The 10,638-nt window shown below is 46.8% G+C and overlaps 1 protein-coding gene across 3 annotated transcripts in view; it reads right to left on the bottom strand.

The window, feature by feature from the left end:
* Positions 1 to 10,638, bottom strand: part of myo1ea (myosin IEa) — a 35,015-nt gene that overhangs the window by 1,884 nt on the left and 22,493 nt on the right. Inside the window, exons 12-28 of one of the 3 annotated variants that reach the window (XM_053864638.1) lie at positions 10,521 to 10,607; positions 10,355 to 10,438; positions 9,684 to 9,851; positions 8,481 to 8,566; positions 6,788 to 6,869; positions 6,585 to 6,691; positions 6,016 to 6,114; positions 5,761 to 5,905; positions 3,729 to 3,843; positions 3,492 to 3,661; positions 3,276 to 3,421; positions 2,602 to 2,748; positions 2,016 to 2,173; positions 1,852 to 1,941; positions 1,569 to 1,773; positions 851 to 886; positions 190 to 359 (exon numbers count right to left, since the gene is read on the bottom strand). In XM_053864638.1, the coding sequence (XP_053720613.1) occupies positions 190 to 359; positions 851 to 886; positions 1,569 to 1,773; positions 1,852 to 1,941; positions 2,016 to 2,173; positions 2,602 to 2,748; positions 3,276 to 3,421; positions 3,492 to 3,661; positions 3,729 to 3,843; positions 5,761 to 5,905; positions 6,016 to 6,114; positions 6,585 to 6,691; positions 6,788 to 6,869; positions 8,481 to 8,566; positions 9,684 to 9,851; positions 10,355 to 10,438; positions 10,521 to 10,607 (2,095 nt within the window). Of the gene's footprint in view, positions 1 to 189; positions 360 to 850; positions 887 to 1,568; positions 1,942 to 2,015; positions 2,174 to 2,601; positions 2,749 to 3,275; positions 3,422 to 3,491; positions 3,662 to 3,728; positions 3,844 to 5,760; positions 5,906 to 6,015; positions 6,115 to 6,584; positions 6,692 to 6,787; positions 6,870 to 8,480; positions 8,567 to 9,683; positions 9,852 to 10,354; positions 10,439 to 10,520; positions 10,608 to 10,638 lie in introns of all 3 variants that reach the window. The other 2 variants (XM_053864636.1, XM_053864637.1) reach the window with 2 other exon arrangements.

Raw genomic sequence — 10,638 nt, 5'->3', positions numbered from 1 at the left:
TGGCTACGAGTTGAACCCACCTGAACACTGTCAGTCTGTCACACACACTGAAGCTTTTTTTTTTTTTTTTTTTTTTTTTTTTTTTAAGGGACTGTCGTTTCAGTATCTCATTCAGAATATGAAGACAAATTGGACTCCAAAAATAAAAATAACCGTCCTTGGCTGTGTGAGATTAAACCTGAGACTCACCCTCCTTCACGATGTCTATGACGTCATCGGCGTTGAAACTGAGCTCGTCCGTGTCCTGGGCGTCGTAGGCGTATAAGGCTTTGCACTGGGGAACGTGAGGTTTGGGTTTGGGCGCAGGTTTGGGTCTCCCTCCTCCCGGCGGGGGCCTTGTGGCTGAAGGGCGGTGAGCTCTGGCGCACAGAAGGAAAGGAACTCTGTTGGAGGGAGGCCACGGACTCGAGGAGGCGAGAGAGAAGCGAGGAAACATTTGTGCAGGAAATACATCGGCCACCAGGGGGCGCGCCAGTACCGGCAGTATTTGCCTGCGCAAATATTAAAGTAGTCAGAACACAAGAGAGGTGGCTACTTCACTGAACACTCGTCTGTCTCATCGATCATTTATATTGTTGGATCTTAATATTTGGAAAGAGTTAAAAAAAAAAAACCCGATTTGGATCAGACTGATGAGAGTGTTCAGCACGGGTCCATCAAAAATCAAAGCAGCGTTTCCTTTGATCTTCTACAAAGTAAAGAGCAGCAGTTGTGGACTGGATTCAGCTACGGTTTTGTCTTCCTTCCCAAGAGAAAACAGAACCGCACTACAAGAAGCTCGAGAAGGAGAGGAAGCGTGTGCACGTCCTGCTGCTGCGGCACCACCACCCAAGACTCCGCAAACACTCACATTCCTCCATTTGAAGCGGCTCCTCTGTCGCCATTACTACAAAAGAAATTGTTCAAAAAATTAGAAACCACAACCGTGTGCAGCGGCCTGAGCCAAAACCAACGCCAGGATCCGCCTAGTCTTAATGTTTTAAGAGCTTGTGATTGGCTGAATTACAGAGAGGGTAAGGGACCTGCTTTCTACCTACGAGCTACGGAGGAATGAAACACAGGGGTCATCACAACAGATCAGCTTGAACATGCTATCTAAGATTCAAAAGGAGGATAGTCTGGCGTCCACACCTCCCTGCAGCAGGGAAAAAGACTTGTAGTTTTCCCAAAACACATTGAAGAGAACTTGGATCTGTACGTTTGACCAGAGGTTCTGGTTCCAGTCCGACTTCACTTCAGACATGGCCACCCAAACAGCGGGTCGGCTGTGCGGTTGCGGTGAGGTGGTTCTTCAGTGCATCACTACAAGAGTGGTGTGTGTCTGATGGGGCTTTAGCTCTGAGCCTTCGCCTTTCTGAAACTGGAGGAAGGCATCACTTCCCCGACAGAAGCAGGGCGACAAAACCAGCGCCCAAAAATGAACAAAATGCGGAGCTAAAATAAAAGACTGGTTTGATATGCTGGTGAAGTAATGCTATTGTGGTCAAGATTAAGGCTACAGGCCTTAACTCGGGCTCGTGCTGCCTCCAGTGACCCACATTCCAGTGGAAAATCCTCGGCTTACTCACCCCGCAGCTCCTTGATCGGGGACTCTCAGGCAGTCCAGGTTGGGCTGCGGCCGGCCGTCTCCTCGCTCCTTGTGCTGACTCAAGTTGTGAGGCAGGAACGGCCGCGTTCCATTACCGGACGAGTGGTTCCTCTGGTTGTGGTGCTGTGAGTTCCTCTGATTGGCCACGTGGTTGGTGTTTTTCAGCCCGCCGTTCTGGTGCAAGGCTGCGAGCAAAAAACTAAGCCATAGACACAAAGGGCCAAGAAGTTCCCCAACATCAGGTGGCACAGTGACGGTGCTACCTGGGGGTCCAGGTGCTGCTCTGGCTGGGATCTTCTGGTGAGTCCTCGATGAATTGGAGCGACCCTGAGAGTAGCTTTTCCTGGTGGGGCCTGCAGAAGAGACCGTGTTCATCCTCACTGAAATGATCCACATGGCGGTGAGGAACCCCCGGTTTCGTACTCACGTGTATTTTTGGGGAGACCTGGGCCGATGCTGACTTGCAGCGACTTGCTCGACGGCTTCAGGACGGCCACGTCTCCCTGACCCTGGACAAACACGACCTGCCGGGAGCCCCCACCGCTCAGGAAGCCCCAGTTCTCCTTCTTCAGCTTCAGATCCAGTCTAAGGGAAGAACCAGTGTAAAACCGCTCATTATAAAGCTGACCCTTTCGTCCACGGCGCCATCCACAAAGGCTTCTTCATGGTTATTGTCAAACTGACAATAACTGTCCAATATCACTTCTAGCCTGAGTGATGTGCCCCTAAAATCTGACTACATATTCAACACAAACCACATTTTCATGGCCCACATTTGGCCTTTAAGAAAGCAAACATTATTTTAACATTATTTTTAGTAACACAACCAGGGATCCCGAATCATACATCAATTTTAATGATAAATTATTAGGGCCCAAAGGGGTCCTCACAAATAGGGTGCAATACATGTTTAAATGTTTTAGTAGAGGGCTACAAACATTTGAACTTTGAAGGCCAAAATCATAGGTTTTATAAGTCGGCAGATCATTTCAAAGGTCACATTTTCTACTCACGTGTTGCTAAACTTCAGTGGTAGTTTCCTCTGGGTCTTCTCCTCAAACCTGCGAGCTAACAAACTGATGAATTCCGTTTTGAAAACACACTCCAGCAGAGAGTCGTACTCGTGCTCGTGTATGATGAGGAAGTCGTCCTGCAGGGTGCTGAGAAAGCAGAGACACCGTCAACAGTGGATGAGGGAAAAACGCTTTGTAACGTCTACATGTCTGGGTTAAGAGAGCGACTGCATGCAGATACGCGTTCCCTTCCGCACGAGAAGCCGATCCCTGCTAAGATTTTAACAACTTCTGCTTTCACTCAGGGCTCCACCTGGTCTGTATTAACCCTCTGACTTTAGAGATTTTCACCAACGGTTCAAACTTTACCTCTAAAAGAGGGGTTTCTCCCGTAAACAATAAAAGCCACACGCGTCATTCTCTCTTATTTCCTTTGTCAGCGGCTGAACATGAATGTTTTCCACGGAATTCTGAGATGTGGGCTGACTGGTCTCAGTCGGTCCTCCAGACACAAACACACGAGAACCAAACATGTTCTTGGTCTTCTGTGTTTCATTCATGTCAACTGAAAGTTACAGTCTATTTGTGAATTAAGTAGAGAAGTTATTGGTGAGTTTTCTGTCCAATTGTTTACTGATGTTAGGGGCACTGAAACATATCTGGCTGCTTCTTACCTGAGAGACACGGACAGGATCTTCTCCATATCCAGCTGCCTTTTCAGCACCTCAGTCACCTGACCTTTCTCTGGTCCTTGTTTGACCTTTTCTCGTCCAATGAGGTACACACACTTGGGTGTCAGGATTAAGTCTCGCTTGATGCCCTGTGCAGAAAGAGATGGTCTTTATTTTTCCCTTGTTAAAAACCAGCAAAGGAAACCGCCGGAAACCCACCTTGAAGCGGCGATCAAACTTGGTGACCGTGTCTGCAAAGTCGATCTTCTCTCTCTTGCCAAGAAACTGTCGGAGCTCCGGCCGGTCGTCCATTCCCAGGTAATCGCCCACAAAGTTCCGGTTCAGACTGTGCCGTCTTCGCTCCTTGCGATTGAGCAGCAGGTCGGACGCTGCAGGCAGACGCAGGAAGTCAGCCAGATCAAAGGAACGGTGGTTCTCGGCTGCTTCCTCGCTCACCTTCTTCTCTCATCTGCACGTATTTCTTCCGCGCCACATACTTCCTCCAGGCTTTCTGGATCGTCCTGGCGTAGCCGTCAAACTTGCGCTCCCTCGTTTCTTCCAGCAGAAAGAGCTGCAACACATGAGCAGACAAACGTCCAAAACTGACACTGGATGTGGAACAGAGGGACTAAATCCTTCATGTTAAAACACCAGAGCTCACACTTACAGAGGATTTGGGCACACTAAATGTATGTTTTTCTACTCGGGAGGAAACTGGAGTCCCCTGAGGAAACCAAGGCAAACACAAGCAGTGCACTCTGAAGGGAAGTCGAAACAATCCTGCTACAAAGCAGTAGGTCACCATGTGTACAACTTCAAATCAGGGTTGTAGACAACTCATCTTTCAAGAGGAATTTTAACAACCCAGACCCATTAATGAAGCCCAGATCTGTCAAGGGTTTGTCTTTAAGAGCAATGATGAAATCCATTGTTTAAAGAACCAGGCGTCTCAGTGCCAACGACTTATCATACAGTCTCACCAGTGAAGTCGTTTCCCGACGAGTGGCGTGACAAACAATTCCTCAGGACTCACTTTGGCTCAGACTAAACATCCTGTGGGCATCCACTCAGCTTCGGGTCGCAGACTGACAGGTCGCACCGCAGAAACCGAGACACGCCACAATGACCTACACAATGAGTGAGCGGTGATGTAGAAGGTGCCTGTTCACCGTCGCAGAGGCCTCAAAGCTTTTCACCAGATGTGTGATTAAACTTCCAGGTGACAAAGCAGCAGGTGAGAGGGGGGTTTGGGGTTTGGTTTGGGTTCACTGAGGGAAGTGCTGGACCAGCAGAAGAATTGCTGTTGACTGGAAATAGTCATGAAATGTTCAACTGAAACAGGTCAACAGAAGAACAAGTCAGGACCACTCTTGCTGAAATCCTGCCTCCATCAAGTGTTGAGGCTCATGGGTCACCTGAACCGCTAAAAAATGTTGGGATGAAAGTACAACGTCGCTGCAAATTGCCTAAAAAGTTAAGAATCAGAAACAGGTCAGCTTTGGGCAGAGGGCAGGTGTGTGTGCTTGGGATGGGGGGGGCTTCCAAGACAACGCCACTTTGACCACCACAACTCTGAGTATAGAACATATTAAAAAGTTCATGTGCCACAGTGCGAAGACAAAGTGAAGCCTGTCAAGCAGAGTGACTGCAACACAGCACCCATGCTGCTTGTGACTCGCAGCTCGTCCATCACCACTCCTGACTGAATCTCTGCTCCAACATCTGGCTCATGAGTCAAACAAACTTCACTTGTTACAGCCAACAGAACAAACCCCAGTCACTAATTACATGGTGTCAGTGTCTTATCAGACACGGGGGCTTGTTTAGAGAAGCCTGTCAGCTCATTTCAGCAGCCCGCCCTCCGTGATATTTGGGTTTCATAAGCTCATTTATATGACTTGGACTTTCAGTCTGGCGGTTGGGGGATGGTGTATTTGGCTGCACACTGTAGCAGTGCATAAGTAAAGTCATTCAGGATCAGCTGTGAGGCCTGGGTTCAGACTGAGGATGCTTCTGTGGTAGTTTCCAAACTTACATCAGTGTTGGTGCTCATCATATATAATGTGCTGGTAAGTGAGCCGCTTCACACAAGTGCTGCTTTCATCCAAACCCCCTGAAAAGCTCTGGTTCTGGTGGAAAAAGACGGGCCTTTACAATGTTCCCCAAACTCTGTGACCACAGTCTGTACTTGTGTGTGTTCGCTCCAGAGGCGTGTTGACTCAGTGCTGACGTGGTGAGTTGGTGGGCGGAGTCTCCTCTCTCAGTGCATGGATTACAGATTTGGGAGTCAAGTGCCCTTTTATGGTGTTGAAGTAAAAACAGTGAGTTCACTTTGCTCCTTTTAGCACAAACACACGTCATCATCTCACAGGCGAGCAGTGTGATGAGAGCTTGAGAACAAGTCAGCCAGAATTCATCGACAGCAGAACTAAGTCCCAGGTTTGAGTCTACTAGATGTTTGAGATGCAAAACAAGAACGGCAACCCACCGACTCTGGGGCTTTCACGAAGATCTTAGTGCGACCCAGCTGGAACTGATCCTGGTCCATGTTGACAGAACGCAGTAGGTGAAGGACGCCTTGCTTCTCATCTCCTCGCCACGTCGGCCACGACTCTTTGGTCAGAATTGCGTACCTGTGAGTCAGAGGAGATGTTTCTTCAAAACAACTCGGCCTTCAAATCCGATCAGATCACATTATAATTCATTTTTATTGGTTCAAAGTCAGTGAGCACTAAAAGGTCACCTGTTGAGGAACTTTCTGAAGACTCTGCGGTAGGCGTAGCCAGCACGCCTGACCCGGATGTTCTCCTTCAGACCCAGGTACTCCACCTGGTGTTTCACACTACACAGGCAGAATCCCAGAACATAGACATGAATCACCTACATACTGACATCAGGTCAAAGCGCATGTGGACTTAAATAGTGGGCGAATTATGCCGTTTAATACAATTAAAATATGAAACAATTCATGTAGACGTTGGGCAGATCGGTTTTGTAGGAAAGACCTTCATCACCACTTTATAGACTCCTGTGAAAACAGGGTTCCGCTGCTAATTAACAAGTCAACTTTGCACCGGAATTTCCAGAGGAAGTTCAAAGACTCCGGACAATACAGCAGCACTCTGCCGAAAATGTAATGCCCAGATGCAGTGCAGGGGCAAGAAAAGCGGGAAATGGAAACAAAGGAGCCACTTAGTCAGATCTTACCCAAAAAGCCACAGAAATAAGTGTTATGAAATCACATGAGGCAAAAACCCTTGTGAAAAAAAGATCATTCAGATGCAGGTTGTGGTTGTATCTGACAAAACATACCGACTTTCCTCCCAGTCCCGCGGCTTCTTGGTCTCGTTGGGTTTGATGCAGCGGATGTAGTGTGGAGTGCATTTCATTAACGTGCTGACCAGATCGTTGGCTTGTTTCTGCACCACAGACGTGACAGGAGACATCAGGAGCAGAGTGACAAAGCTTGTCAGTAGACGTTTCAGACATGATGAAGGAGGACACACGACACATACCTTTATTTTGCTGCCCGCAGTCGTGGGTCGACCTTTCTTCTCGGCGTTGAGGTTTTCCGGAAACAGTGCTCTGATAAAGGCGCTGTCATATGACACAAGACGCAAGAAAACAGAGTGAGAAAACTCAGTGTGGCCTTCGCAACAGAGAGTTGAAATCTAGTTCAGCAGAGGAGGTGGACATAAGTGGGGACCTAATGTTCTCCGTTCAACAAAATATAAGCGTCAGACTTCACTGAAAATTGCACACTTCGTTTGTGTCGCACTTGACAACACAAGTTCGCACCAAACTGCTGCACACCAGTGAATAAACAACCATGCAAAAGGATAAAATAAAGAATAAAGAATAAACAACACAGGAATTAATACAATAAAACCCATTAATAACTTATTATACTGAGAAGCTCTGACACTAAAGCTACAGATATAAAATGGCAAGTAAGATCATAAGTGCGGCATTTTACAAATGGACAGTGATGTTGCTCTAACGTGAAGAGGGAGGGAATACCAGAGACGAGGGCCGCACACTGAACAAACCCTGTCGCTTCTCTTTCTTTTAGGAACCACAAGAGCAGCTGGTCAGCTGAGTTGAGTGGCAGGGACAAGACAGGCAAAAAGGGAGCAGGCGAGACCTTTCAATCGCTTAAAAACTCACTGTAAAGGAGGAAATATGCTCTCTATGGTCAACGCTGCCGCATTCTGGTCAAGCTGCAGGTGAGACAAGTGGCTGACTCCAACATGATTAAAGCACGAAGCACTGTTTTCTGCCACCTGGTAGTATTGGTCTGGTCTTAACCTTGGACAACTGTGCTCATCGTGAATCACTGCCGTACCCAAACCTCGGTTTCTGATCAGTATTTTGATCATAAACACAAAAGGTCAGTACCTCCATGACCCAATGTCCATCAAATCACCTACTTCATGAGCCTGGTGTAGCAGTTGGCAGAAGATAGAGAACTAGACTGGCCCCAAATATGGAGCCCTGGGGAACGCCACAAGAAACATGCGGTGGGTTTTGGATGTAAACATAAACCGGTGGAAAACACTGAGCACTCTTGTTCATATTTAGTGTTGGACACAGCGACTAAGTGTTATTATGTCAACATCCTTATGACAAGATCAGTAGTGTGAACTTGTAAATAGTCCTCTCATTCATCCTTCATTTATTCCTTAGGTCCCATTCGTCCCTCTCGTGCTCCCCATTTTGTACATCAGTGACAAACCCTTTTGTCTTCATGTCTAGGATGTTGAGCTCAGATGGAAATAAGCTTCCAAAAGTGTGCCTGGATTTGATCTTGCCTTGACCTTCTTTCATGCTTGAAGAGACCTGCATAGACAAGGTACCAGCAGCCCTTCTGGGTCGCTGGGGGTCCTGTGGACAATGTGGGCTGTTTGCACAGATGGCTTCAGTCGCACAATGAAAGCTGAACACTAGTGAGTCCAGACTTCACAATGCAGCCCCTCAGGAACGCTGCACTCACAAGGCTGACCCCCAAAAGTCGTGCATGTCAACCAGACGTAACGCAGCCTGCACACTTCTGTTCAGTCCTACCGGACTCCAGATGCATGGGAACATCTGAAGCTCCACATCAGATGCCTTTAATTCTAAACATACGCATCACAATAAAAGCCCTGTTCATTGTGCGCACGACAGAAACCATAAACACATGGCTCGAAATACTAAGTAGTAACTTACATTTGACTGCTCTGCATCAACTCGATGAGGTCGGTGAAAAGGACGTCTCGGTTCCTTTCACAGAAACCGTCAGCATCGTAAGACACCTGGAGAACATCAGGCATGTTGAGAGGAGCTTCAATATTCATTTGTAAATGTTGTTATATGCTCACAGAAATCCAACTTCATATCCGTGAAATCAGAAAAATAACTGAGTCAAAAACAGTCCACAGAAACCACATCAGACACACACAACAAAATACATATTTCACCAATTAACCTTTTATAAGTGGAGACAGCCTTCCAAAACACTTTTGAAAAAAAACTCAGCTTACATTGTGATTTAAATCCACAGCTGAGTTTATGAGGAAAAAGTAAAGGCTGGTTGTCTCACATTCCCTTGTAAAAGCGGCAGTGTTTAAAATGTATAACTGATATTGTGTGGGGAGATTGGTGGAATGTTTAAAGCTCAGTCATGGGAGCCCCTCAAGACTTTATGGTACGGCTCATTAACCCCGCGGCATGTGTGCCAGGCTCGGGCCGGCGCACATCTGGACTGAGCAGCTTCGACCCACATCACGAAAATAAAATATTCGGAATAACAGCACTGAATGACGTTGAGACGCCGTTACATAACCAAAGACCCTTAAAATGTATAAATAGACAAAGAGAAGGGGTGTTAGTTTAGGCGGGTCCGCTCCGGCGTCACATCCTGAATTAGAGCAGCAGCAGTTAAACTGGTACTTAAGACAGATCATACAAAGGGGAGAGCAAAACTATAAAATTAGTTATTTTTAGACATTTCCAGAACCTTCCATCACCGCTGTTATGACGCAGTTTATAGTCTCTACTGTGGGAAAATGAACCCTGAACTAAGAGTAGACATTCTTGGTAGACTTGGGATGTCGGTCCCCTTTCAGCTTGTCGCTGTGGACAGTAGGAATCAGCACATGATGCAATCTCAATTTCAACATCGCTCAGACCGGCTAAAAAGCCTTTCAAGGTGTCACATCAGAACTACCAACGGATGGATTCGAAATGAACTTTTCATGTGACACAAAAGACGACCAACTCCATCCGGACTTAAAACAAGAGAGGCATCATTATTGCATGAACACACACACGGATGCACCTCTTAAGCACAGCATTTGTTTTTGCAAATGTTGTTACTGCTTCTTGCTGCCAACGAAAGGCACAAACCAGGTTAAATACGCTCAGACAGACCTTGCCAGCATAGTGGTGGATGATGAATCCCTGGTTCCAGCTGTTGAAGTGTTCGTGAGTATTGATCTGGACTCTGAGCTTCTGCAGCATGGTCTGGTCGGCACCCTCACCCACGGCGTGCATGGTGGCGCACACATCATCCAGGATGCACATGACACCAGGCGGGCTCTGGGATAAAGAGGACCGCAACCATAGGAAGCATGAAACATTTGCTGTTGGACCAAAACAGGCAGTTCAAACATGGCCCCTGACATTTCCGCCAATGTCATGCTTTATTTACAACTAAACCTGATCACTATAAAATGTAACACACTGGATGGATCACTCTTGTCCAGTTCAACACTGCCCCTGCAGTGACCACAAACCTCACTCCGATAGCTGACTGAAGCCGTTGAAGAGGATTTCGTGGATTAAACCTCCCAGCGGGAAACAAAAATTATACCTGTCTGAGCCATGAACCAAGCTAATTCTAATACCACTGTGCATCTTTACTACCAATATCAGAGGAGTGCACGTCTTAAAATTAAACTCCAACAACATCAAAGGACAAAGTTCATCAGATGCTGGAGAGAAATCCACTGAATCCAATATGGTGGAAGAGTTGAGATTAGTGGGAAACGGTTTTAAGAGTGAGGAGGAAGAACACGAGAAGCAGTGGGTGAAATGTTTACTTTGCTCTCGATGAGATCACAGACAATCTTGTTGTTAAAATAGTCGATCGGAGTCCACTTAATGCCCTCTTGAACATACTCCTCCTGCGAAGAGGGTTACAAAGGAAAGATGGTTAATAGTTGCAAATAAACTTGGCAAACATTTGAAAAAGAAGCCATGCTTCACCTGCTCAGCCTTCAGGGTCAGCTCAATGAAGATCTGCTGGAGCTTCTCATTCACAAAGTTGATGCAGAATTGTTCAAATCCATTTTTCTGCCAAAAAAAAATGACAAAACACAAGTTG

This window comes from Synchiropus splendidus, chromosome 5 (assembly GCF_027744825.2).
Source record: "Synchiropus splendidus isolate RoL2022-P1 chromosome 5, RoL_Sspl_1.0, whole genome shotgun sequence".
Classification (NCBI taxonomy): domain Eukaryota; kingdom Metazoa; phylum Chordata; class Actinopteri; order Syngnathiformes; family Callionymidae; genus Synchiropus; species Synchiropus splendidus.
Note: the sequence above shows the minus strand (reverse complement) of the source record. Positions and strands in the feature narration are given on the sequence as shown.